Source organism: Xyrauchen texanus, chromosome 37 (assembly GCF_025860055.1).
Source record: "Xyrauchen texanus isolate HMW12.3.18 chromosome 37, RBS_HiC_50CHRs, whole genome shotgun sequence".
Lineage (NCBI taxonomy): Eukaryota > Metazoa > Chordata > Actinopteri > Cypriniformes > Catostomidae > Xyrauchen > Xyrauchen texanus.
The window spans coordinates 25,701,392-25,728,172 of NC_068312.1; the positions used below are offsets into that span (position 1 = coordinate 25,701,392).

Consider the following 26,781-nt stretch of genomic DNA (forward strand, 5'->3'; position numbering starts at 1 on the left):
TATAACAAGCGCTGTAATGGTGCTGACATTTTAATAGTTTAACTTGTGTATCACAGACTCACACAGGTGTTGCAGTAAGTATATTAACGAGAGAAAAGTCTCTGTTTTTTTTAGTCTATCCGTGCTATATGATATTAAATAAAAAAAAAATGTTTCCTTATTTGTCTGACTAAAAAACAGACAGTATTCCAGTACTTACATTTCTAAGAGCTAAATTCAAGTACCCTAAAATATGTCTAATACCTAATAATGGTTTGCAACCCAGTAAAAAGTGTCCAAAATGTTTCGTTATCAAAGGTAGTCTAAAACGCTTGTGACCACATTGCATTTGGAATGTAAACATCCTGATGCGTCTCAAGGTTAACGCAAACCTTTTTATTTATCATTCACTGTCTAGAACCCATCAATGCTCATTAAAATATTGTCAAATGTCCTCAGTATTTGTTAATGTATTTGCGTGACTTGTTTGCATGTTTGACTCAACATGAAGAATCTGACCAAGGTCCATGCCAGGACAATGAGGACATGGTTTTTAATTTGGGTGCTGTGAGCGGAGCATCTCCAATTCCCACCAAAATAAACAAACGTGGCCTGGGCATCTAGCCTGAGGGCAGAGCTGCAGAAACAACAAAGCCAAAGTAAATGGCATCCTGCTGCAGTCAAACAAAGCATCTCACATACCTAATAGACTCTGCCTACATCACATCAGTCGTCAGCCTGACACACACACACACACACCTTTCATGCATGCCACTAAACAAATGCAAGATTTCGAGTAGAATTGTCCATTATTTAAGTGGCTTACCTGTATTAACCTGAGCTGCAGATGTTCATGCTTCTCATATGTGATTTCAGACACACTGAAGAAGATCTGTGAACTGTTTGTGTGCAGTATGTATTTGCTTTTTTTAAATGTTCAGATCGGATGGTTATTTCCTTTTAAACCACTCCACTTCCAACTTTAAACTCTTGTTTTAGCACAGTGGTGCTTCTGGGACGTGTTCAGGACGGATTAGCGTTTACACCTCAAATGCGATATGATCATATGCATGTTTGACCACATTCGTATGTGGATTTTGTGATCAGATAACAAAATATTTTAGACCTGCATTTAGCGTTGACCACATGTGATCAAATCAACTTAATATCAGGTATAAATGGGTTAAAGACCTTTGCCCATTACCTAAAGAAGTCCTAAATCTTCCTTTAAATGCTTCAAAAGGGACAGCTCTTCCCTTATCTCACTGGACACATCTCTTAGAGTTACAGGTCAGAATTTGAATGGTACATGGATCATATTAATCTGACTTAAAATTTATTGGGTCTCTCTTCAAACAAGAGTTCCTCAAAACAGTTCCATCGTTCTCCACCTGCTGCCTAAATCAAAACCCACAGTTTGTTGTTCCCGTGTGTGTGTGTGTGTGTGTGTGTGTGTGTGTGTGTGTGTGTGTGTGAGAGAGGGACAGGTTAACGCAGGTTATCGTGCCTGGACTGCTGTATTGATTAGTGAAGTCCGTAAAGTTTACCTGCGGGCTACAGATGTCCCTTAAACAGAATCAACTGCCCATTGTCCCTCAAACCTCTTTTGCACATCCTGCTCAACTTAATCGATTTTTTTCGTATTGATTTGCTATGCCTTCTATGTTTTTGAGATATATAGGGCCAATTGAGGCTGGTTTCCAAGCTTTTTTATTCTTAAAGTAAATGTTCAGTAAATAAGATCTGAAAGATGGATCCTGATACTGTGTGTTGTTATTACCAAACGCTGACAAAGCAAGCAAATAACTCCACTGGCACTATTGGTTTGATTGAAAGACTATTGTTCCTAATAGAATTCGAGATGAGACATAAACTGTTTTCATGGGTATGTCAAGAAACCTTGAAAAAAAACTTGAGTATCTGTAGCACATGCACTTTCTTTCCAAAGTATCATGCAGTGAGAATCACCCTGGCACCAATTGAAATGAACTGGGCCTCACACAAGACACCAAAGTATGTGATGATTTTTGATCACACTTCACTTAAGGTGTATTTGTGATTATTAATATCAGATGGCCCTCCCTCCATCCTCGGGGCACCAGCTAAGGAATTTCACCTTAACAGTATAAAAAATAATCCAACTGGACCAGTCAATAAATTAAAAATTTGTAAATTGGAGGAAGTTGGTCATATGAATAATCTGAATGATTGGAGAGCAGCCTAACCCTTTAGAGCTCTTCTGTATCATCAACACAAAGAACACACAGTTATAATAAAATGAGATTTATTTACAAAAAGATAAAAAAGAATAACTAATAAAACCTACAAAATGGTACTAATATGCTAAAAGATAAAAATAAATAGGTAAATAAAGTGCATAAGTAATGTAGCAATGTCAAAATATGACTATTATCTTATGATAGATAAATTGCTGTTTCTCTGTTAATTAATAAGGTGAAAACCTTATTCCTAATTAAAAAAAAGAAAAAAATTATTTGCAAAACATTTGATTCGCAGGTTATGTAATCTAAAGAACATTATAAACCGATAGTTGAAACTAATGCCAAGGTCTTTAGAAAGAGGTGAAGTGATATTTACGCTCTCCTTGATCGATTGAGTTCGATGATGGCGACGTCTTCAACTGGGGCTCAGGGCCACATTAGAGTGGGGAAAGGAGCTGGATTACATTTCAACATCCTTTGATACAAACGAGATGAGGATTGCTGATCTCCTGGAAGCACCAAGAGGGTTCTTGCAATCTGGAACACGCAGATATACAGCCTTCATTGTCGGTGCAAGATTCATCATCTGGAACACGCAGATGCACGAAACTTGAAGAGAAGTTTTGCTCGTCAGAGCTAAATCTTGTCACTGTAGGGATTCGGAACTTGGTATTGCAATAGTCTCTTGTAGTGAGACTTGGTACTTGGTCGATCTTCTGTCTCTTGGATGGAAACTAAGAACGTTGGATGGTCTGTTATCTTCTCACATGGAGTGAGACCTTAATGGAGAAATGTTATAGAAGTGTATCCTGTTAATGACCCTCTGGATGGGTACTCAGGACAAAGGTGTGGTCATCCGGAGGATAGATGTATACCTTCCTGATGAGGAGGAGATTTTAGTTTGGTGCTTCTTGTTTCAGGATTATTATTGGTTGCTGACATCGGAGGGTGTCCACTCAGTGCGGCTCACCCTCCCTACTCTGTGTGGAACATTTGCATATTTTAAAGTACATAGTTAGAACAATGTCTTTAAAGTTTCATCTCTGCATTTTTCCTTTTCCAAACCTCTTCAAAAATACAGATTTTGTTTAAATGTTCTGAAGATATAGAGACCAAACATGATTTTGAAAGTTTAAATATTATGCATGCATTAATTTATACCACCATAGTTCAGTTTGTGTGAACTATTGTGCTAACTGAACAACTGTAATTTACATAAACAGTTCTGTGAACAAACATGGAGTGGATGTGTTGCAGTTGGTGTCCATGTTAGGAGTAACATTTTGTGTGTAAAGATTTGTCTTTGTGGCTTCTTTGTTTCAGCTTTTGCCACATGGTAATTTAATGCTGCTTCGAGAGGTCTTGAAGAATTTTTATGGTCCTTCTCACCTCTGGTCTTAGGGCAGACTTTAGGATGGGGGGTTTAAGAGGTTGCTAAAAAACCACTCATGGACCAAAGAGAAGTCTTTTCCAATGTGTTGGAAGGACTTACTTTCTGAAGTATCTGGTAGTTGTCCGAGCAGCTTATCTGATGGATGTGCTTGGCATTTGTTTGTGTTGGTCCTGCCATGATTCAGTCAAAATGGAGCAACTTTACTTTGCTCTGACAGTTAGGAAGGGGCTCTGCCATAAACTGGCTCCTGGAATGTCATCTGGTCCAATTGTTCTACACAATCAAAAGTCTTTATCTGCTGCAGTTCTGTTCATGGAAATTAAGCTTAAATCATTAGCTACTGCTAGCATTCAAGGTTGTATTTTATTTGCCTTGTAACAATTACACTTAAATTATTGCTCCATTTTGCTCTTCCTGTACCATATACGATATGCAGCAAAATACAACAGTAAAAAGCTACAATATACATTCTAAATCACCAGTGGGAATTTTTTTTATGTATAGCATTGCTTGCACTGTTCACCTCTTCGAAACACAATGTTTGTTTCCAAGCGGGTTCTCTACCTAACATAAGAAATGTTTTTTTTAAAAAGGGCTTTCAATGGATTTAAACAAGTAATCATAATTAAACACATTTGGTGTTACAGCCACATATTGTGGCATATTTGCCTCTATGTAACTAACATCATAAGTCATTTCATTTGTAATTCCACTCACTACTGGTGAAGAAATGACTCGCAACTCTTCTAGTTAATGTCTTTATGCAGCAGCCCTAGATTTTACTCAGATTATGAGTAGTGAAAAACTGTGTAAAAGCATTAGTGTGCTGGTCTTCATTCATTCTCATCTGCTGGACCACAAGAAGAGAGCAGAAGCCCCTCGGCAAGAGCCCTGTAATTCACTTTCAAAAGGTTAGTTAGAGTTCTTGGAGTCTCAGTTTGTTATCTGCTTTCTGCCGTTACTTTATTTTTATTCACATACACACACTTTCCTGGTTTTTCTGGTAAGGCAACTTAGCATCTCTAACCCTGTTCTTCAAAAGGTCTCACTCCTTATTAATGAGCACATAACAACAGAATGCCCAACCAGTAATCCTTCTCAATGTGACACCACAGCCTGTATGACAAACCCAACTTTCAAAATGTCTTCCTTCACGCCTGCACTGGATCATATTATAATGCTCCTTTGCTAGGACTTGGATCCCTTGTAAAATTTACAGGGATGTTTCACAACTCTCTTCCTGTTCCTGACTAATGATTTGTTGACTATGTTTTTGGATAAATGCAAACTATTTCCGGCAGAGCAGATCAAAAGCCGTACTTCCTCACTGCTTGTGAAGAGTGGGAAAGGGAGAGTGTGAGAGAGGGGAGCAATGTTCCCTCTAACTTTTGCTCTTTCTGAGCAAATCCTTTTTCTATTGGGCAGAACCTTTTGTCACCTGATCTATATATATATATATATATATATGTATGTGTGTGTGTGTGTGTGTGTGTGTGTGTGTGTGTGTGTGTGTGAGCGTGTATTTATCACTTTGTGGGGACCAAATGTCCCCATAAGGATAGTAAAACCTGAAATTTTTGACCTTGTGGGGACATTTTGTCGGTCCCCATGAGGAAAACAGCTTATAAATCATACTAAATTATGTTTTTTGAAAATGTAAAAATGCAGAAAGTTTTCTGTGAGGGTTAGGTTTAGGGGTAGGGTTAGGTTTAGGGGATAGAATATAAAGTTTGTACAGTATAAAAACCATTATGTCTATGGAAAGTCCCCATAAAACATGGAAACACAACATGTGTGTGTGTGTGTGTGTGTGTGTGTGTGTGTGTGTGTGTGTGTGTATGTGTATATATATAATTTATACATGAATAGAAATTTTCACAATTAAATAAACAATTAAATAGAAAAATTACCTTTTTTTTTTTTTTTTTACATAGGTACATAGTGATAATAATAAAGAAGTAGCCTAAGTATTAAATGCACTAAGATATACTAGGGTAATAATAACAACAAATAAATAAATATAGCTGCAAGCTGCCATTACGGGGCCAAGCCCTCCTATATAGCCTATTTTGCCTTCAGGACCCATATCACCCATAGATGATGGTGGCACTATAGAGTTTGTCCAAGAGAATAAAAATTTTGTTTGGTGGCTATTGATGCCCACCTCTATCAGTGTGCCAAAGTTCATAATTTTTCTATGTACCGTTCTATGGGCTGCCATAGATTCTCATTGGTAGGAAGAATATAATCATGACAAGTTGTTCAGAACTGGGGTCGAACCAATACTCTCTTGATCTCCTCTGCTCGCAGCAATGCCTCATAGACCAGTGTTTCCCAACCTGTTTTCTGCCACGGCACACTTTTTACGATTAAAATATCCCACGGCACACCACTATCCCACATAACCATTGTCGATAGTTTTTCTTTTTAAGAACTTGTCCATGTATTCTGTTTGTCTTGGTAGCATGTTTACTTGTAATGTTTGAAATTTGGCTATGCAAAAAAACAAGTCACATAGGCACGTTGTATAATGAGGTCACAGGTGACGAGCGCTAATTGGGTAAAAAAACATCTTAATCTTGCAACGCCACAGCAAATAAATGTTTTATGTATTTATTTACCGTATTTTATGGAAATAAAGTCACACCTTATATGTCGCTTCTCTGTATAAATCGCACTGACAGAGGTTGGATACTGTAGGCATTAGGACCCAGGAGTAATCGCCAGACTTCCCTTCAGCAGTTCAGATGTCAAACGTGCTCTGTGAAGATTAAAGTTTCTCAGAATCTACACATTGTATCACAGTGTTTTTGGGCTTGTTTTAAATGGGTGAATTTGCTTTTAGTGTTTCTCATATTCGTTTTTTTTCATGAGAGAAATGCGACAAGTAAGTCACATCTGTTCATAACATCTGTAACTCTATGCTATGCCAAATAAACAGCTTTTAGTCTGTGAGTAAAACAATACACCTGTTGTGTTCTATTCATACATTAGCAACTGTGGATATTTCTGATATTTGTAACCATCTTTGCAATGTATTAATTATTTGTTTCACTGACTGAATGTTTTTAATGCAAGTGTGATGAAACTTCATTTTGTGGGCATGTGAGGAGTTGCGTTTCTGATTTGGCAAATTTAAAACGCTTCTACCGGTTATTGTGCGCGTGTTTGACCAGCCAACATCAGTTACAAATTATGTATAAAAATCGCTTCGGACTACAGTATAAGTCACAGGACCTTTCAGATGATGAAAAAATTACTTATTTTCTGGAAAAAATGTATCTATTCATTTAGTGGAATTTGATAATTTTCCACGGCACACCTGACAAACTTTCACGGCACAGTGGTTTGGAAACACTGGCATAGACCACTATGCTACTTAGCCACAAACTGTACAGGTGCTAAAGAGCGCAAGTGTTAAATGAAAGAAAACATAAATACATTTAGAAATTGCACTATGCATTTTCTAAAAACCTAAAATAATTAAGTAATGATACATCAAATGCTATGCTTACATTGACTAAGAATTTTGACCACTGTGTGGCATTGTCTCCAATCTTCTCAGGTACCCTCAGTACATGATTTAGATGATGCATACCAATTTTCTTTTAAATCTGACAGTGTTCAAAAGATATATAAATACACACTCCTTTTGATTATTCAAATGCACCTCATACCTCAGGGTGGTCTTGAATCTATGCCTTTCCATTTCACAGGTCTGTGTGCCATCCACTGCACCAAACTGCCACAATATTGACAGACAACAAAGGGACATGCCAAGCTAAGAGGAATTACAGCCAAACATAAGTTATTATTATCAACTTTGTATTCATGTGTATCAACTATTCAACAAAAAGGAAAATCAAAATTTGATTGGAGAAAAGCCCAGAAACCATTCAGTAAGCAGAATACAAAAAGCTCATGGTCAAGTCCACGAAAATGTCAATCATACCATGAAAAAATTAAGTTAAGCAAATTATAAAAACTCTTAAATAATTTTACATAATTTACACCTATATTTTACTGAATTATAGTGCTATAATGATTTTTGTAGGAAAATGCATTATCCATCTCTTATGAGGAGTGCACCATTTTTAAAATAACTTTTTCAATCAGCCACATTTCATGTTTGTAAAAGAGGGGTCAAAGGACTCTTTATTTTCACTTTATGTTTACAATAATCATTTTCCAGAAAGATATAAAGACGTATAAGGCATATATAGAGTCATTTTGTCATAACAGCGATTTTTATTATTTATTTTGTATTAATTTAAAAGAGCCACATTTATTAGGTTGCTACATTTCAACGATATGTCACGTCTGTAATGTTTACAGTATATCACTCAAACAATATTCATTCAAATAAGTTGATACTTTCTCTACAATAATAACCTTTGTCAATGTTTTATGATGAACAAATTGTCTCCCTTTACTTTAAACAAACATAATAATGCGTTACAGACATGACTGTTACTGACTCTTCATATCAAATCATATGGATAATAAATGGATGAATAACTACACCTACACCAAGTGCACCTAGGAAGCTCTTAACTCCAAGTCAGGCATTCGTTACTATGACATGTCACACATTCATGTGGGCAACAAAATATGGATGAAGCCAAACTTAAATGATTATGCAATGAATGATGAGAAAAGCTTGTTTTCTTTTGTACTGGTGAATAAACATACCTGTGCATCCGGAAAGTATTCACAGCACTTTTTCCACATTTTGTTATGTTACAGCCTTATTCCAAAGTTGATTAAATTCATTATTTTCCTAAACATTCTACACAAAAATACCCCATAATGACAACGTGGGAAAAAAATAAAATAATTATGTACATAAGTATTCACAGCCTTTGCCATGCCATGACACTCAAACTTGAGCTCAGGTGCATCCTGTTTCCACTGATCATCCTTGAGGTGTTTCTACAACTTGATTGGAGTCTACTTGCGGTCAATTCAGTTGATTGGACATGATTTGGAAAGGCACACACCTGTCTATATTAGGTCCCACAGTTAACAGTGCATGTCAGATCATAAAGACATGTTCTGCAGCATTGAAGGTCCCAATGAGCACAATGGCCTCCATCATCCGTAAATGGACGGAAGCCACTCCTCAGTAAAAGGCACATGGCAGCCTGCCTGGAGTTTGCCAAAAGGCACCTGATGGACTCTCAGACCATGAGAAACAAAATTGTCTGGTCTGACTGAAACAAAGATTGAACACTTTGGCCTGAATGGCAAGCATCATGTCTGGAGGAATCCAGGCACCACTCATCACCTGGCCAATACCATCCCTACAGTGAAGCATGGTGGTGGCAGCATCATGCTGTGGGGATGTTTTTCAGCAGCAGGAACTGGGAGACTAGTCAGGATCAAGAGACATCCTTAATGAAAACCTGCTCCAGAGCGCTCTGGACCTCAGACTGGGGTGAAGTTTCATCTTCCAACAGGACAACGACCCTGAGCGCACAAAGATAACAAAGGAGTGGCTATGGGACAACTCTGTGAATGTCCCTGAGTGGCCCAGCCAGAGCCCAGATTTGAACATCTCTGGAGATATCTGAAAATGGCTGTGCACCTATGCTCCCCATCCAATCTGATGGAGCCTGAGAGGTCCTGCAAAGAAGAATGGGAGAAACTGCCCAAAAATAGGTGTGCCAAGATTGTAGCATCGTACACAAAGACTTGAGGCTGTAATTGGTGCCAAAGGTGCTTAAACAAAGTATTGAGCAAAGGATGTGAATACTTATGTACATGTGTTTTTTTTTTTTTTTTTCCTCGCTTTTTCTTTTTAATAAATTTGCAAAGATTTCAAACAAACTTCTTTCACATTGTTATTATGTTTTTAGAATATTGAGGAAAATAATGAATTTAATCAATTTTGGAATATGGCTGTAACATAAAAAAAATTGGAAATAGTGAAGCTTTTTACTTTCCAGATGCACTTTAATTGAATAAACTTTCATCACTTAATAATGAAATACAGTTGAAGTTATTAAAACTCATTTTTTAACAATTCCACAGATTTAATATTAGCAAATTAGTTTTTTCAAGTCGTTTAGGACATTTACTTTGTGCATGACACAATAATCTTTTCCAACAATCGTTTACAGTCAGATTGTTTCACTTTGAATTGACTAAATTCCAGTGGGTCAGAAGTTTACATACACTAAGTTAACTGTGTTTTTAAGCAGCTTGAAAAATTCCAGAAAATGATGTCAAGACTTTAGACAATTAGCTTCTGATAGGATGTGTACTGGTGTAAGTCTGTAAGTCTGGTAGCAATTTCATCCTTGGTAGCAATTTGTGTGAGAACTTGTTGTGAGAAGTTTGTGGAAGGAAAGTTAAACTATTTAAAGGCAATGATACCAAATACTAACAAAGTGTATGTAAACTTCTGACCCACTGGAAATGCAATGAAAGAAATACAATTTGAAATAAATAATTCTCTCTGCTATTATTCTAACATTACACATTCTTAAAATAGTGAACCTAACTGACCTAAGACAGGGGATGTTTTCTATGATTAAATGTCAGGAATTGTGAAAAACAGATTTTAAATGAATTTGGCTAAGGTGTATGTAACTTCTGACTTGAACTATATATATATATATATATATATATGGTATCTAACATATTATTAATTAATTAGCTTAAAACAATTGAGTCATTCGTTGACTGTCATATAGGCTATAACAAATATTTATTATTGAAATAATTTACAGAAGTTGAAATATTTTTTTTTAACATCTTTCATGTCCTCGTAACTCCTAATTAGCCTAGGATATTTCTGACTCCACTTAAAGGGCATATAACCTTCAAGCTCCGTGCATTTGTTTACATGGTGTATTCTGAGTTCTTGTGCTAATTTAGAGAGAGAGAGAGAGAGAGAGAGAGAGAGAGAGAGAGAGAGATGAATGAATAAATAGGCGAATCTAAGCAGGTGCTAACTTGCATGGCTGGTTTATTTACATCTTACCGTAAAGGACACATCTCTCCGTTTAATATAAAATGTATACTTGTTTACAGTTTAAGTGTGTGTATAAGGTTGCTTTTGTTAACTATTAATTTAAACAGTCATTGCTAAAATTTCTTTCTGAGGCATGTTCAATTTTAACAAGTAAATTATAAATTAATTTGAATATTTAGTATATGCTGGTCTTGACATCTTGATGTTATTTCAGATCATGTTGTTGTGTCTTTTTTCCTCTTCTTAAGGCCTATTTATACTTCTGCATCAAACCTACGGCATAGGCTACGTGTAGCTACTGTGGTTACGCTGTAGCCTGACGTGCACCTCTTCAAAAATTTAACTGCGCATTGCGTCAACGCAGACCACAACAGCTGCGATTGGTCTGTATGTGTACAGTAATTTAATCATATTTTTTAAGTCATAGAATTAGAACACTTTTAAATTGTCAGAAAATTTAAAAGTGTCTGGTAAGAGTTGGCTGTATTGCCAATATTCATTGTAAAGTCTTAAAAATAACACCGATTTTGTGTTGTTCAGGTGAGTAGGTTTTTATTAATTTTACAATTACTTCATTATCAAAGAACGTCAAACGTATGCCAAAATATTTGGTGTTATTATTTAAACGACTCAAGAGCAAGCTTACAGTAATTACCTCATTTATTTTCTACCTGCAGTGCAGGCAATATGTAATGTATAATAAATGATATGTACCTACATTTCAACATGTTCACATACTTTGAACTCATTTATGATGCTACAATTACTTAATAAATACTTTTGAATCCAGAAATTACATTGCTTTGTTTATTTATGAAACATATAGCATTTTGGCTGTTTACTCTCAGAATGATGCAGACTCTAGCAATTTGTTCTGTAACCATAGATGTTTTGAACAAAGCAAGCAAGAGCTACTATATGCATACATTTCATCACAAGCACACACCAAAATAGCAAGGAATACTTTAAGTATTATCTACATGCAGCTCTTAAAAAAGCCTTCAATGATGGGTTACACTCTTGAGTACATGCCACATGTGCTTAGCTTAAATTCAAAACAATTTGTGCCATCTTCATTTTGACAATAATTGTGCAACATCTTATTGTGTTTGCACTGTAAATGCCAGTTTTAACATTATTATACAGCCTTATCCCGATGTCTCAGATCTTATAGTTTGAAGACCCTGTAGAGTTCACTGTTAATGTTTTCTAAGCAAATATGCTTTTTTAAACGTTTTCTCATAGTCATGTAGACTCAGCACGGTCATGTCCCTAAAGGAGAGATGACACGTCTGTAATGACGGACTTTCCCCATTTATGTGAAAACGACAATGAACAAAAAATAAACAGTACATGTTCTTATGAGTGCCAACCCTTCTACATTATATGACTACTATTTGTTTTCTGGTTTGTTCATTTTAATTCAGAGTTTTTATAAAGTGTGTGGTCTCCCAAAGACTCATGTCCATTTTAGTCACGTCCGTAATGCATGTTCATTTCCCAATATAAACTGGAAGAAATCAAATCTAGAATGAAAATTTTCTTATGTCTGGACTTTTTATCTGAAGATGTTTATGATCATACATACAAATGGTTCTATATACCTGTACTGGTACTTCAGATTCATGTTTTCACTGAAAATATTACGTCTGTAACACTGGAATTGCTGACATGTATGATAGATATCAAGCAAGATGACTTGCCTAGTTGGGATTTGAACCCAGGTTCTTTAGAACTGCAAACCAGTGCATTAACCACTCAGTCAGCATGCTCAAAGGGTGGCAAAGAGACAAGCAGAGTTTAGAGTCAGTACAAATGTGTGGGTTATCTTTTTAACTGTAAGTGGTGCTGTCTCCAAACTAATCAGATATCCTCAGGACATTATGTCAATGATGCATATACATTTTCATCTCATGCTGAACAGGTGATAGAGAGACATGCATATCTGCGACATTTTCTGCAAAATTTAGAATAAGGACGCTGATACATCAAAAGTTTAGACTAAATTAAATAAGCATTTTGACCACTATGTGGCGCTGTGACGCTCAAGTACCCTCAGGACATGATGTCAAAGACGCATACCAATTTTCATTAAAATCCGACAAGGCATTCAAAAGATAATTCGCATTTTAATAAAATTAAATATGCGGAGAGGCAGTATGGCTGATATGGGGACAATTAGTATCATTAGAATCTTCATGACCTACATAATCCATAGACACCAACCTGATTTTAGGACATACGGTTCAAAAGTTACAGGCAAAAATATAAAGTTTTCATATTTCTTGACCCATAGGTGGTGCTGTCTTCAAACTGTCCATGTACCCTCAGATCATGGTCCTATAATGAAGCATACCAAGTTTTCGTTCTACTGGACAAAGTGCTGCCACGATCTAGCCCTAAATCCTATTTCTCTTCAACCTTGTTAACTTCATGATGCCGTATCTCTTAAACATTAGCTAAAATCAAATTGAAGTGAAGTCATACCTGTGTGGCTTGGTCTGGAGATTATTTAGAGTCATTGTTTGGGAAAATCAGACCATTTTTAAAGAATTAGAAAAGTTTAAACTTTAAATGTCATAGTCTAAGATGGCGGCCACTGTAACGGATGGAGTTCACCAGGAGCATTGGAATCATCAGGAACAGAGAAATCAGAATTTTGTTTCTAGGTCAAACTGGGCATTTTTGAACTGGGGATGGTGCTACTGAGTTTGTCCTATAGACCCCAAATTTGCTATGGGGTCTATTCATACCCCTATCAGTGTCCTAATTGTTTTAATTTTCCTATGTACAGTTCTACGGGCTGCCATAGACACCCATTGAGGAGGAATAATAATACTACTAATGGATGCAATAGGGGCTACAGCTTCTTTGAGGCTTGGCCCCTAAAGAGTATTCTGTAGCTTTCTTTTCAATATTGTTGTTTGATTAATATTAACAGCACAATAGACAGCTGCAGATTTATTAGACTGCAATAGTGCATTTACACTGCAAAGTCTTATGCACAGATACGATATTTTGACATCTACCTGATTTTTTGCACCGGTTTGCATTAATGTAAGACATAAGTGATTGTTTATGTTAATCACTCCTTGAACGGGCATTGAACATGAAGAACATTTAACCATGGTATTTCCACATTCACCAATAGGCCTCATGGCTCATGGTAAATGTGCAGTTTCACAACTCAATAATGTTTTTTCCACCTTGTTTACACAAGATTTCACTCAAAGCTTCATCTCCATACTGGAAAAAAAATTATATTCATAAGGACTCCAGTTGAAACAGTGAGCATGCATTTAGTTCTGATTCATGAAATTCTTTAGGTTTTCCCACTCACTTGTCTGTGCGGAAGCAACATCAGAAGTGTGCAGCCATGCACGCGTGCAGCCTAGGGGGAACCGTAAAGCCGAGATCTGTGTAATGATAATAATGTGTAATTTCAGGATCTTCTCTGCTGAAAATCTAAAGCCCATTTATGGGGTTGGTGAAGAATGAGTCTTGATTGTGTCAACCATTCTCCAATCTCTTAGCTAATTGTTTACCTCACAGAGGGATGGATTTGCAGTTTATAGATTATTAGCTGCTAATGAGAGACAGGGGTCCTGAAAAATAATTCGGGGCTATATTCGTGTGTGGAATATGCGAGTGTTGGAAATGCTAATGGTAAACTACATCAAACAGAGGGTAGGATAATATTAGAACATGTCAGCCTTCTTTGCGATATATTTATAGTAATTGCACACAGATGCTTATTAAACAATTGATATGAATAGATTAACTCAAATCATAGGGTTTATATTAGACCCAAAGGCAAAAATTAATCATATCTGATGTGTGTTTAAGCAAAACAAAGAAACTGTTTTGTTTGCAACATTCTACAAAATGTAATCAACTATCCACATCTCCACAATGTGTTGAGATCATTCTATGTGATTCAGTGATCCAGTCTCCCATGATGGTGCATGTGCATCATAGAAAAATATATTTAAATGATATTCTGTGTAGCCCCATATCTTTATCTGTGCCAATGAGAGGAGGATAGAGAAGGAGTGAAAGAGAGATCCTGCCATTGAATTTGAAATATGTATCCAGAGCCCTGACCAAATAGCCCAGCTGGTGAGCTGGAGGAATAGCAGCCTCAGCCACAATGCAAATCAATATTTCCACCAGAGAGTAAATGCTCTGAATACGGATCCATATAAGTGTGTTTATTCAGCTCCCTGCAGTTCATTTGAAGTTCAGAGAAGGAACAAATCAAGAGTATGTCAAAGGTTATGAGCAAAACAGTTAAGATAAAAGGTAAAGCAGCAAGGAAGACATTTTTGAAAGTTGAAATGTGTACTTTGTTGTGAATTTTACATGACCCACGTTCCATGCTTGTAAAACTTGAGTGGCTATAGCACATTGCTTGAAATCACTGTAGCAAAAAATGAATATATATGTAACCCTCAAGAAAGTATTATCTCTTATACTTTAAAGGATAGTTCACCCAAAATAAATATAGTCATACCTTTTTTTTATTATTATTATGTTCCTTGAAGTTTTTGCACAAAACCTTTCATATATTTGTAAAACATGATAATTTTCCACCCTCATTCTGTTGGAAAAGGTCTGTTTTAGTGCTGCTTCTCCTTCGAGACTTTAAATGCCCACTTTTATGATTGGCTCTTAGTTCTTGTCTGACCAGATCTGTCCAGAGGTGATTAGGTAAAGTAGGCATTGATGTGTTGTTGTGGAGGTCGGTCAGATGCAAATGTCTTCACTGAAAAAAATTAATTGTTGGCTTAACTTAAATAAATAGTTTTTTTCCTCAAATAATTACATATTTCTGACATTTTTAGTTTGACATTAAATGCATTAATGTGTGCACCACAAAAATGTAAGTAATATCATGAACTCCGAGTGATGCAAACAACAAACAAATAATTATGAGACGTCAGCTGTCAGTTAAAATTAAGTAAACCTTACTTATTTGTAACGCAGTTCAATGGAAAGGAGGCGGCGAGAACCGGCTTGGCAATATAAATTATATATTAATGATAAACTTAAACAAAAGACAAAAACACACACATGACGGACGTGCCCGTAAAAGATCTCTCTCTCCCGCAGCATCTTCCGCAGTCGACCTTTATCCCTCTCAGAGGCTTGATTAGCCTGATATGGGACCAGGTGTGTAGAATCACGACCGGCCCCGCCCTCCGCACTGCCACATTCCTCCCTCGTTCTCTTAGGCTGGGGAGCCCCCAGCATGAAGTACACATTAATGTTTATTGACGGGTACCATTAACTTCCATTGTGCATGCCTTACTGTAACCACAATGATTTAAATAAGGAACAAGTCAACTATTTTCCGTGGTAATAAACATTGACACAAACAATGTCAAACTGGTCTAATGTGTACTTAATCAAACACTGAAAGGATGTTCATGAGAAAATGTTTACTGTTTTTTAATGGTTCACCCAAAAATAAAAATCCTCTCATGTTTAGTTACCTTTAATCCATCCCAAATGTGTATGACTTTCCTTCTTCAGCAAAATCAAAATTAAGTTTTTTTTAAGCAGATTTCAGCTCTGTTTGTCCATACAAAGCAAGTAAGCTGGTGCCATCAGACTGCTGGCTATTTGACAGTCCAAAAGGCATATTTAGACAGCATGAAAGTAATCCACAAGACTACAGTCGATCAATTAATGTCTTCTGAAGCAATAAGATATTTCCCATACTGCTCATGTTGCACATTCATATTAAAAATAAAGATCACATTCATGTTTTAATTGTCTTTGTGGTGTTTATTTCAGGACTTTGTTCTGGATGATTGTAAGGAAAAGACCTGTATATTTGTAGGTTTTATAAAATATCAATCTAATTTTATGTTGGTTCAACATGATTAATTAACCTTTTCAAGTTTAGCTAGCTTTTTAAGGAAAGGAAGTGGAATGATCTCACACATTTATGGATATCTAACAAAGGTTTTCCAGATAAGTTAACTTAAAATGACCTTAAGTTGAATTTGCTTAAAGTTTGATGCAAATATGCTATGTATATTATTATTTTAAGTAAATCCAACTCATCATTTTTTTTAGTGTAGAGCACTTACAAACTCAAACCCCTAAAATACTAAACCACAAGACTTAGAATGTCCATTTACAAATTATTCAACAGCAAGCAGAAGTGCGCTAACACATTTTTTGGGCTGTGTGTGTTAATGGTACTTGAGTCTTAAAATCAGATCAAGAGAGCTCCTCCTAATTTTGGGATGTGTGGGTTGGAAGGGGTTTCAAATTTAAAGCTAGTTTAAATGCAGAGCAGAACAGAGGTTGTGCCATTGATTGAATTCAAACAACTTCCAGGCAGTAAAGTAGCATTATAGCAGACCACAGGTTCACAGATATCAGAGTTCTAACAAAAACAATGAAATGAAAACATGATGGAAGTGTTCACATTGATTCAGTATTCGGTACCACATATGATGCGGTGAAATCTGAAATGTTGATACTGATTATATAATTGATATTGATTACATTTATTTTTATGTTTTTGAAATTGGTCTTAGGAAGCCACTGGATATAAAATAAAAATCAAACATTTATGCTTCAGTCAAAATTAAAATGGTCAATTTATTTAACTCTCATATTGTTCCAAATCCACATTAATTTATTCATAACAGTTTTTTATAAAAATTATGCTCGGCAAAAACAGCCACCTCTGTTAATATTCACTTGAATTGTATGTGGGGATAAAACGCAATAGAAGTCAATGGTGACTGAGGCTAACATTCTGTCTAATATTTCCTTTTGTTTTCCATGGAAGAAATTTATTAAAAAGGGGTTTGGAACAACATGAGGGATGGGTCATTATATGAGGAATCAAATTTCCCCATGATCTTTTGACATATACTGTTAGAGGTCATTTTACTATAAAAACACACTTTCAGAACTAAAAACTTTCTCATCACTGTAAAAAAAAAGCATTTGTTGAAGCCAAGCTGCAAAATTACTTGTTCTCTACTTCCTCCACACTGGTACACTGAAAAAAAACAACGAGTTGGATTTACTTAAAATATATACGTAGCATATATGCGTCACGCTTTTTAAGAAAATTCTACTTATGGTCATTTTAAGTTAACTTAGCTGGAAAACCTTTGTTAGATATCCATAAATAAATATTAACAACATAAAACATTTTCTCATGAACATCTTTTTGATTCAGTACATGTTAGGCCTGGTTGACCGCATTTGTGACAATATTGATTAACAAAGAAAATAATTGACTTGTTCCTTATTTAAATCATCATGTTTACAGTAAGGCAAGCACAATAGAAGTTAATGGTGCCTGCCAATAAACATTAAAATACACACTGTTTCAAAAGTATAGACACTTAAACATTAAATGTGTTAAAATGTTATTATTGTTATTATGCTAATCAAGATTATGATTACAGCATCATTACAATCAAGTTGTAATACTGGAACTACAACTAAAAAGGTTAGAAAGTGATTTTACTACACTAATATCATGTTAACACGCATAGTGATTACATCTTTTGGCTATACTTTTGAAACAGTGAGTATTTGAAAGTTTATGGATTGGCCCCATCCACTTCCATCATAAATTACAGATATAAACCGTAATAGCTTTTTCAAGTGGGGATTTTTGTGGTAATCAACATTGTTAAAAATGCTATCAATTGAGCCTAACTTGTATTTAACCCATTCCTTTTAATATGACACAGATGAGCACATCCAAACAGTGTGCAACCAATGCCCATACAATTCACTGGGCACTAAAAGCAGAATGAAAAACAGAGAATGTACAAGTTGTATTAAAAGCTTCATAATGCAGAACTTTTCAGTGGAGCTGGAAACAGAATCAGAATAGCCATGTTCTTCCACTTGTCTTCAAAGCAAAAATTAAACATAATTGTCATAGGATTATATAATAGGATTCCAAAGGTTGCTGCGCAACTTGTCTTGCTGCTGTATGGAAAGATGGTTAAAAGAGAACAAAATTAGAAAAACGCACTGAATAGTACACATAACGGTTGATATGTTCAATATAAAGTTTTGGTAGCCAATATTTGATGGTGCCTATGCAAGAGATAACTTTTAGAAAACAAATGTTCCCTGAAAATATTCAGTCAAGTAAAAAAGCGACAAGTAACCATCTTGCCTACTCGTGCAGACACGCATACAGGAAAATGTTTCGCAGAAAGAAGAAACTTGTTGCACAGTTACACACTCCCATGCATACCCCATGGATGCACATATACTTTGAAATTACTCGTGCATTAATGTCACTCGATGGATAATCATGTACTTTTGAATTACACGGAGCATGCACATAACCTATACTTAAGAAAACGTACAGTCTATGGAGGTAAAAAGTGACCAGCCACACCCTCTCACACTTAAGTGAAAACTGGATCGACGCACATATACGTTCTTACCGATTTCATTAAAATCCCAGATTTTAGGAAGGAGGGACTTGAGCGATGTAGAATTGTGGAGTTTCTAGTTATCCATTTTAAGTGTGCTTTTAGACTGCAAAGTTTGACTGGTAGTTTGGTCTTAGGCATAATAAAAAAAAATTTACTCACATTATCAATAATAAATAAGGAGTTAAGGAGTTCATAATAAAGCTTTTGTGTAACTAAAAACAGGGAAAATATCACTAATAATCATGTTTAAAAAAAATTAGCAAACTCTTAATTAATAGCAGTTGTATGAATGAGGGCTTGATCTTGTTATTATGTTTTGAAAGTGAATTCTTGTTAGGACTATGCATTCAAATGACCTATAAGTAAATATGACTCGCTGTTTGCAGGGAGCTAGTATTGATTTTGCTCTGCTCTTCAGCAGATTTCACATAATGTTTTCCTTTGATGTTTGTCTAGATTACATTTTTTTTTTTTCTAAAAGCCCTTCTGCTTAATCAGTGCTGTTGCTATTGATTGGTGTGGTGTTAGTAGGTGTTTGGTGTAATTGTTAAACTGGTTCATTGCTTGCTAGACTTTAATGGGTGCCTCCATTTCTCATTTAGCTTCAAAGCTTCAAGCAAGAAAACATTGTTATTTTGAGAAATGAACATTTCCTTGGGCTAAGCATTGAACTTGCAGTTTATGAGCGAATCTGTATGTGTCTGAAAGAGGAGAAATTGTATCTTCTGCCGAAATACACACATCATATCAGACAGAAACTCCTAAAACCCAGTGAACTGTTCCAAAACCCAGTCTCCCTGCCTACTGCCTACATAGACAGCTGCCCTGTAAGGTGTTATCCTAACATCATGGAAGCTCCTAAGTGATCAATTTGGAATGCTCTATATAGAAAGCACCTCAAGACAAATTGCTCTGTACGGGAAACTCTGCTAATTTTAATGCATTTTGACATTAGAATGTTGCTAAACTAACAACGTGATAATGTATAAAAATACACCGCAATAGAACACATTAATAGTTGGTAAAGAATAACATTTTATTGATTTTATTTTGGTTTGTTGAGCTTGTGGAAGTGCATACTAGCACTGCCTTTTCCACAAAGTATGCATGGGATACAGCTTTAGATTTTGGCAAAAAGAACGTATCTTTAGTTGCCTGCAAAATCAAGAGTGCCTTGATATGCAGCTTCCTTAGGCAGCTCACTTGGAACCAAGCGAAAGTCTCTGTGTGCTCATTTAAAATAACCTCATTACACCAAACTTCCTTTTTATGTTCTGTTCTCTGCAAAACTCTTAGAGAAATAGCAATTCCAGACAACCTTTGTCACAAATTTTCACATCCACTACCTTGAATTTCTATTTTCTCACACTCTCACCTCTATCAGATTGCTTTGTTTGCAGTTTTTATTTACAGTTGTGTTTCTCACGTCCTCATCAAAATATCTCTTTCTGTTTTAGGCAGTGTACTTCCACACTTCTCTGTGTTTGAGCTCTGTGATGGCACTTGTGGAGTTGGTGACTCTATCACCCAGGACAGACGGTTTCCAGAATGCAATGGGGTCAGGGTTCGGACTCCTTCAGCTCTTCTCTGATCAAATAGGAAACAATATCTCTCAAGGAGAAGGAAGGTAATGGTGACAACCAACCCCCCACATCAAAAACACATAATTTCTCAGATCCAGGGGTCCGTAAAGGTTCTCCAGGTGGTCAGTAGAGATGATATATTAAATACAAATTTTTCATTACCTTTCCAACTTTTTTAATAAACATTTGCAAATAATGTAAAAAACATTTTTTATGTAATGATATTAGTTATAAATAAAAGTTTCTGCTATAAAGTGTTACAGAGGAACTCTAGCTTGTTTATCCTGGTTGTCCTCAGGTCGACTATGTCTGGAAAATGGGTCTTTTTGTGTGTAAGAAACCCCTGTCAAATACTATATAGTTGAACCTAAAATCATCTTTATACATTAAATGAGTGAATATAGTAAGGTTAATATATTTGGAATTGAATATGTGTATCTAATAATATTTTTTTATAGAACTTTAATTTCATATTTCTGTCATGTGGAACATTTTTAAATTCCTCTGACAACTAGATTTGTTTTTTATTTATTTTTTGAGGTGGGCTTTAGATCTGTGAAATTGTTTATTTTTATTTAAGAGTTTAACTTTTTTAATTTTTTATTATCTATCATTCCTTTTTCAGGTTGAGTCTATTCAATGGGACTCCCAGAGCTCTCTTGCACCCAACACTGAAGGACCCTCTGCAATGTGAGTTTTGCACCCTACTTACTTAAAATATTTAAAAGAAAAAAACTCTTCATAATCTTTCATCAAAATATAATAGTTCTATTTTTGAGTAGCTTCAACTTGGAAATGACTGTCCTCCCCTGCTGACTTCTCCTATGCTGTGTGGGTTGTTGGTGGTTAACGTTAACCATTGTTTTGCTGTATACCCTGTTTCATGAGGAAATATGTAATTTCACAGAAGTTTAAAGGTTTTAAACTTTTAAGCTGAAGTGATCAATCAGTATGTATATTATTTATTTAATAATGTAATTTGACACTTGCTTCTAGGCAGGTGTTTAGAGGATGTTTTCATTTGGTAAAGCAGCTAGATGTGTCATTGATTTGATTGCCCCAACAGCACAGCAGGTGTTTTTGAAAGCTTGAATGCACTGGCCTCTGATTTCTGGGAAAGTAGTGAAATTTGACATTATAGAACATATTCTAGCCACGGTCTTAAAGCTGTCAAACTGAGATGCAGACAACAGGAACAGCTTATTAATAAATAGATGATGAATAGAGCTGACTTGGAGCATTTTGATGCCAATTATGAGAAAATGTGTGCATGTTTGCCTAATTTTTCAAATGCTTTCAATGTTCAGTCTGTCAATTTGCTTTGACTTACGGTACTCATTTAGATTCCATCACATTTTAAAGCAAATTGAATTAGAACTGTTTGTGTGAGTGCTATTCTAAGGAACCACTCTCCATCGTGGTCATTTCAGGTCTTGTTTTTGTATCTTCTCTGCTTTGAAGAAGAACAGTTTGCCTATGTTGAAGGAGATTTTTAAATGCGCAAATTAAAAGAAAATGGTTGGACTCACTGTTTTCCCCTGTAAATATTTCAAGAGAAAAGGATTAAAAAAATTTGTCTTAATTGCTGATGATTCTTTAATGTTGGGCTGTCTTTGCTGTTGTGTTGTGCAAACTTTTCTTACCCCGGCAGCTGCATTATTTTAATTGTGACCTCGTAAGTGTTTTGTGTTTGAGAAAACATCTTCATCTCTAAAGGCACAATTTTAATTTAGCATCAAATGGATCCAATTCCATTCTTCAATTAAGTCCTTGTTTACCTCTTGTAATATTAATATTACTAAGTTCCATGTTTTTACTGTTATTTAAGCAGTCGTTTACAACCATGTACATTATAAACATTAATTTTTCTGTTGCTGTAGCGTTCAATACTTTTCTCTTTCAGTTTTTGAAAGTGATTGAAATCAGTCAAGAAAACTCTCATTTTCAAAACCATAAAACTTGCAGTATAGTTATGTGTGTTATAAAATTCTGCATTGAAAAGACAAGTATTCTTCTCAGACCACAGAAACAGGTGATATTGCAAAAATAAATGCATTATCAGAGGCACATTTTATTAAGATAACAGTTGAAAAATATCCTTGAATATTTTCCATTTTTTTTTTTCACATGTTTAACCTTGTTCTTGATATTTCGCTGATTAGATTGTTCCCCAACTACGGCGTGACAAAAATAGATTGCTCTTTTATTCACACTGACAGTGATTTTCAGTGACAAAGCAGTCAAAAGTCATTCATTTTCAATGACAGCTGACAATGTTTGTCACAAATATGCAAGGAAAAACTATAAGGGGATTTAAAATAATTGCAGGGACAAACATATATATTTTTTGTAAAATGTCAGGTGCGGTATCACTTGTGTGTGATCTAATTTTGTTGCGTCACACCCCTCACAGTGTGGATGCACAGTTACCTTGTGCATGGATGTTAATATTGAGACTAAAGCGCATCATACCAGAGTGGTTTATAGATGTTTCTGCAGGGTGTCCAGCTGTTCGTGTGAAGAGAGAGCAATGCTGATATAAATTTCTGTCTGAATTCAGCCTCTCCTTCTAACCATGTGCCTCTCAGCTACAGTACCTGCCATTCTGTCTCAATTACGCCTCTCCATGCTGGAGGGAGGAGATGTCCTGCTGTCTCTCTGAGAGTCTCAAGCTCCGGGGGGTTTTCAGATCACACAAACAAACTTGCCATCAAACATAGGAACAGATATACTCACACGGGTTATACATCAACACACACACAGTCACCCATTGGCTGCTCATTAACACCACTGAAACCACTTTCTGGATGGAGGAGAGAGGGAGAGAGAGAGATAGAGGGGCATAGAGGACATGTAAACAGATCTGGCAGAGACAAATAGTGCTGGCACATTGAAATCTTGTTGTCTATTTGATGTGTTTGTCTGGGTGCGTGTGTGTTAAAAAGAGAGAGAGGGAGAGATGAAAAAATGAATGAGCAGTTAATTCTTTGAAGATTAGAATGCATATTTTGACACACTTCAGTGTTTGTAAATGGCTGATTTTGACAAGCATGGCAGCTTTGTCTTTCCTTCAGAATAGAGACAAATAGATGTGAAGCCATGTTGTTGTTACATATGCTGTTCTGTCACATAACCCTGTTAAGTCAAAAGAAATTCTGGTCATTTAAAAATGAATTGCTGAATCATTGCTTTAATTGTGAAGTATTGAGCAGGGATCAGAGAGTTGTAGTTAGTGTAAAAATCTATATACTGGTACGCTGATAGCAAGATTATGTTTTTAATTAATTGTAATTACAGTCATGTCAGAGCTATGGCCTATTCATTAGCACAAATGCTCAGACATGTTAAGAATTTGTGCCCATGTGGGAGATGCAGATTTGTATCCAGCCTGCACCATGTCTCAATCTCATTACCCTTCTCTCTCCCCCAAAGACTTTCCTGACTTTTACCTGCTTTTGATGTCATCAATAAAAGTTAAAAACAATAAATTTTGCCACACAGCCTAGTAATACCCAGACCAGACAAGGAATCTGTACTCTGGCTAATTTAATTTTAGTACTCTGCTTAGCAATTTTGTGTATGAGTGTGTACGTACTAAGCTGTAGTTTGTGGACAAAATTGGGACAAAAGTTAGCAAAATCTGATAAAAACTGTTTTTGCAATAAATTGCAATGTCAGTACTGTAAGACGCCAAAGACATCACTACAGGGAGACAGGAAGAACAGCTGATCACCCTCACAGTAGCAGACCACGTGTAACAACACATGCACAGGATCGGTACATCCAAATATCACACCAGCGGGACAGGTACAGGATGGCAACAACAAGTGCCCGAGTTACACCAGGAATGTACAATCCCTCAATCAGTCCTCAGACTGTCCACAATATGTTGAGAGAAGCTGGACTGAGGGCTTGTAGGCCTGTTTTAAGGCAGGTCCTAACCAGACATCACCAGCAACAACGTTGTCTATGGGTACAAACCTACCTTTGCTGGAACAGACAAGACTGGGAAAAAGTGCTCTTCATTGACAAGTTGCAGTTTTGTCTCACCAGGGGTGATGGTCGGACTCGCGCTTATCGTTGAAGTAATGAGCATTACACCGAGGCCTGTACTCTGGAGCGGGATCGTTTTGGAGGTGGGGGGTCTGTCATGGTCTGGGGCAGTGAATCACAGAATCATCGGACTGAGCTTGTTGTCATTGCAGGCAATCTCAATGCTGTGCGTTACAGGGAAGACATCCTCCTCACTCATGTGATACTCTTCCTGCAGGCTCATCCTGTTATGACCCTCCAGCATGGCCATCGAAGAACCCGGATCTCAGTCCCATTGAGCATGTCTGGGACCTGTTGGATCGGAGTGGGAGGGCTAGGGCCATTCCCCCCCAGACATGTCCGGGAACTTGCAAGTGCTTTGGTGGAAGAGTGGGTAACATCTCCCAGCAATAACTAGCGAATCTGATGCAGTGCAGGAGATGAGGAGATGCTGTGAAGTACTTAATGCAGCTGGTGTCCACACCAGCTACTGACTTTTATTTTTGATTTTGACTCCCCTTTGTTCAGGGACACATTATTCCATTTCTGTTAGTCACATGTCTGTGAAACTTGTTCAGTTTATGTCTTAGTTGTTGAATCTTTTTATGTTCATACAAATATTTACACAGTTTGCTGAAAAGAAAAGCAGTTAAAAGTGAGAGGATATATACACCGATCAGCCACTACATTAAAACCACCTGCCTAATATTGTGTAGGTCCCCCCTGTGCCGCCAAAACAGGGCCAACCCTTCTCACCACAATTGTGGTTATCTGAGTTACTGTAGACTTTGGCAGTTCGAACCAGTTTGTCCATTCTCTGTTGGCCTCTCTTATCAACAAGGCATTTCCATCCACAGAACTGCTGCTCACTGGATGTTTTTTGTTTTTGGCACCATTCTGAGTAAATTCTAGAGACTGTTGTGTGTGAAAATCCCAGGAGATCAGCAGCAGATCAACAGAAATACTCAAAGCCCATGTAGCACCAACAATCATGCCACAGTCCAAATCACTGAGATCACATTTTTTCCCATTCTGATGGTTGATGTGAACATAAACTGAAGCTCCTGACCTGTATCTGAATGTTTTATACACTGCACTGCTGCCACACAAATGGCTGATTAGATAATTGCATGGATGATTGCTGGTGCCAGATGGGCTGGTTTGAGTATTTCTGTAACTGCTGATCTCCTGGGATTTTCACACACAACAGTCTCTAGAAAATACTCTGAATAGTGCCAAAAAAAAATAATCCAGTTTGCGGCAGTTCTGCGGATGGAAATGTCTTGTTGATGAGGGAGGTCGATAGAGAATGTCTACAGTAACTGTAAAGCTATTCTGCGATTCAGGTTGGCACTGTTTTGGTGGCACGTGGGGGACCTACACAATATTAGGCAGGTGGTTTTAATGTTGTGGCTGATCATTGTATGTGTGTATGTATGTATGTATGTGTGTGTGTGTGTGTGTGTGTGTGTGTGTGTGTGTGTGTGTGTGTGTGTGTGTGTGTGTGTGTGTGTGTATATATATATATATATATATATATATATATATATATATATATATATATATATATATATATATATATATTGTAAAATACTGAAAGTTTGTGAGGGACACATTTTTGAAAACTTCACAAATATAGCGAAACACCCCAAAAACCGACTTGTGAGGACATGTGAAGCAGTCCACACTATTTGAAGTTCTCCAGTCCAAGTAATGTTTTGCTTCAAATTTTATAATGTCAACAGGTTCCTGTGAGGGTTAGGTTTTGGGGTAGAGTGTAGGTAGAGTAAATATCATTATCTCAGGAAGGAAAGCCATTGTATCTACGAGAGGTCCTCAGCAATATATCTTCTAAGCTTTGACTGTGTGCATCTGTGAATGTGTTGTTCATTTGGAATCTTATTGAAAATATGCATTGTGTCACCTGGTGCCGCATTCAGGCGGCATTGACATCCATTTCCTCAACCCAGGCAGATCTGCGCACACCTGTCCATTTGTATTCGGATTGGCCGGTATTTTTCTCCAAATTAGTGGCAGTGATGCACGGTTATGTGCAATACGGCCTCAATGTAATGGAACAGAATGTGTGTATGTGTGGATCTGTGTCTGAGATAAATTACCTAATGAAAAATGGAGAGCCCTGCTGAAATGTAGT

At 36.5% G+C, this 26,781-nt stretch overlaps 1 protein-coding gene across 1 annotated transcript in view; it reads left to right on the forward strand.

The window, feature by feature from the left end:
* Window positions 1-26,781, forward strand: part of nphp4 (nephronophthisis 4) — a 200,718-nt gene that overhangs the window by 11,161 nt on the left and 162,776 nt on the right. Inside the window, exons 3-4 of the mRNA XM_052108606.1 lie at window positions 20,469-20,638; window positions 21,220-21,284. Coding sequence (XP_051964566.1) covers window positions 20,469-20,638; window positions 21,220-21,284 — 235 coding nt within the window. The remainder of the gene's footprint in view (window positions 1-20,468; window positions 20,639-21,219; window positions 21,285-26,781) is intronic.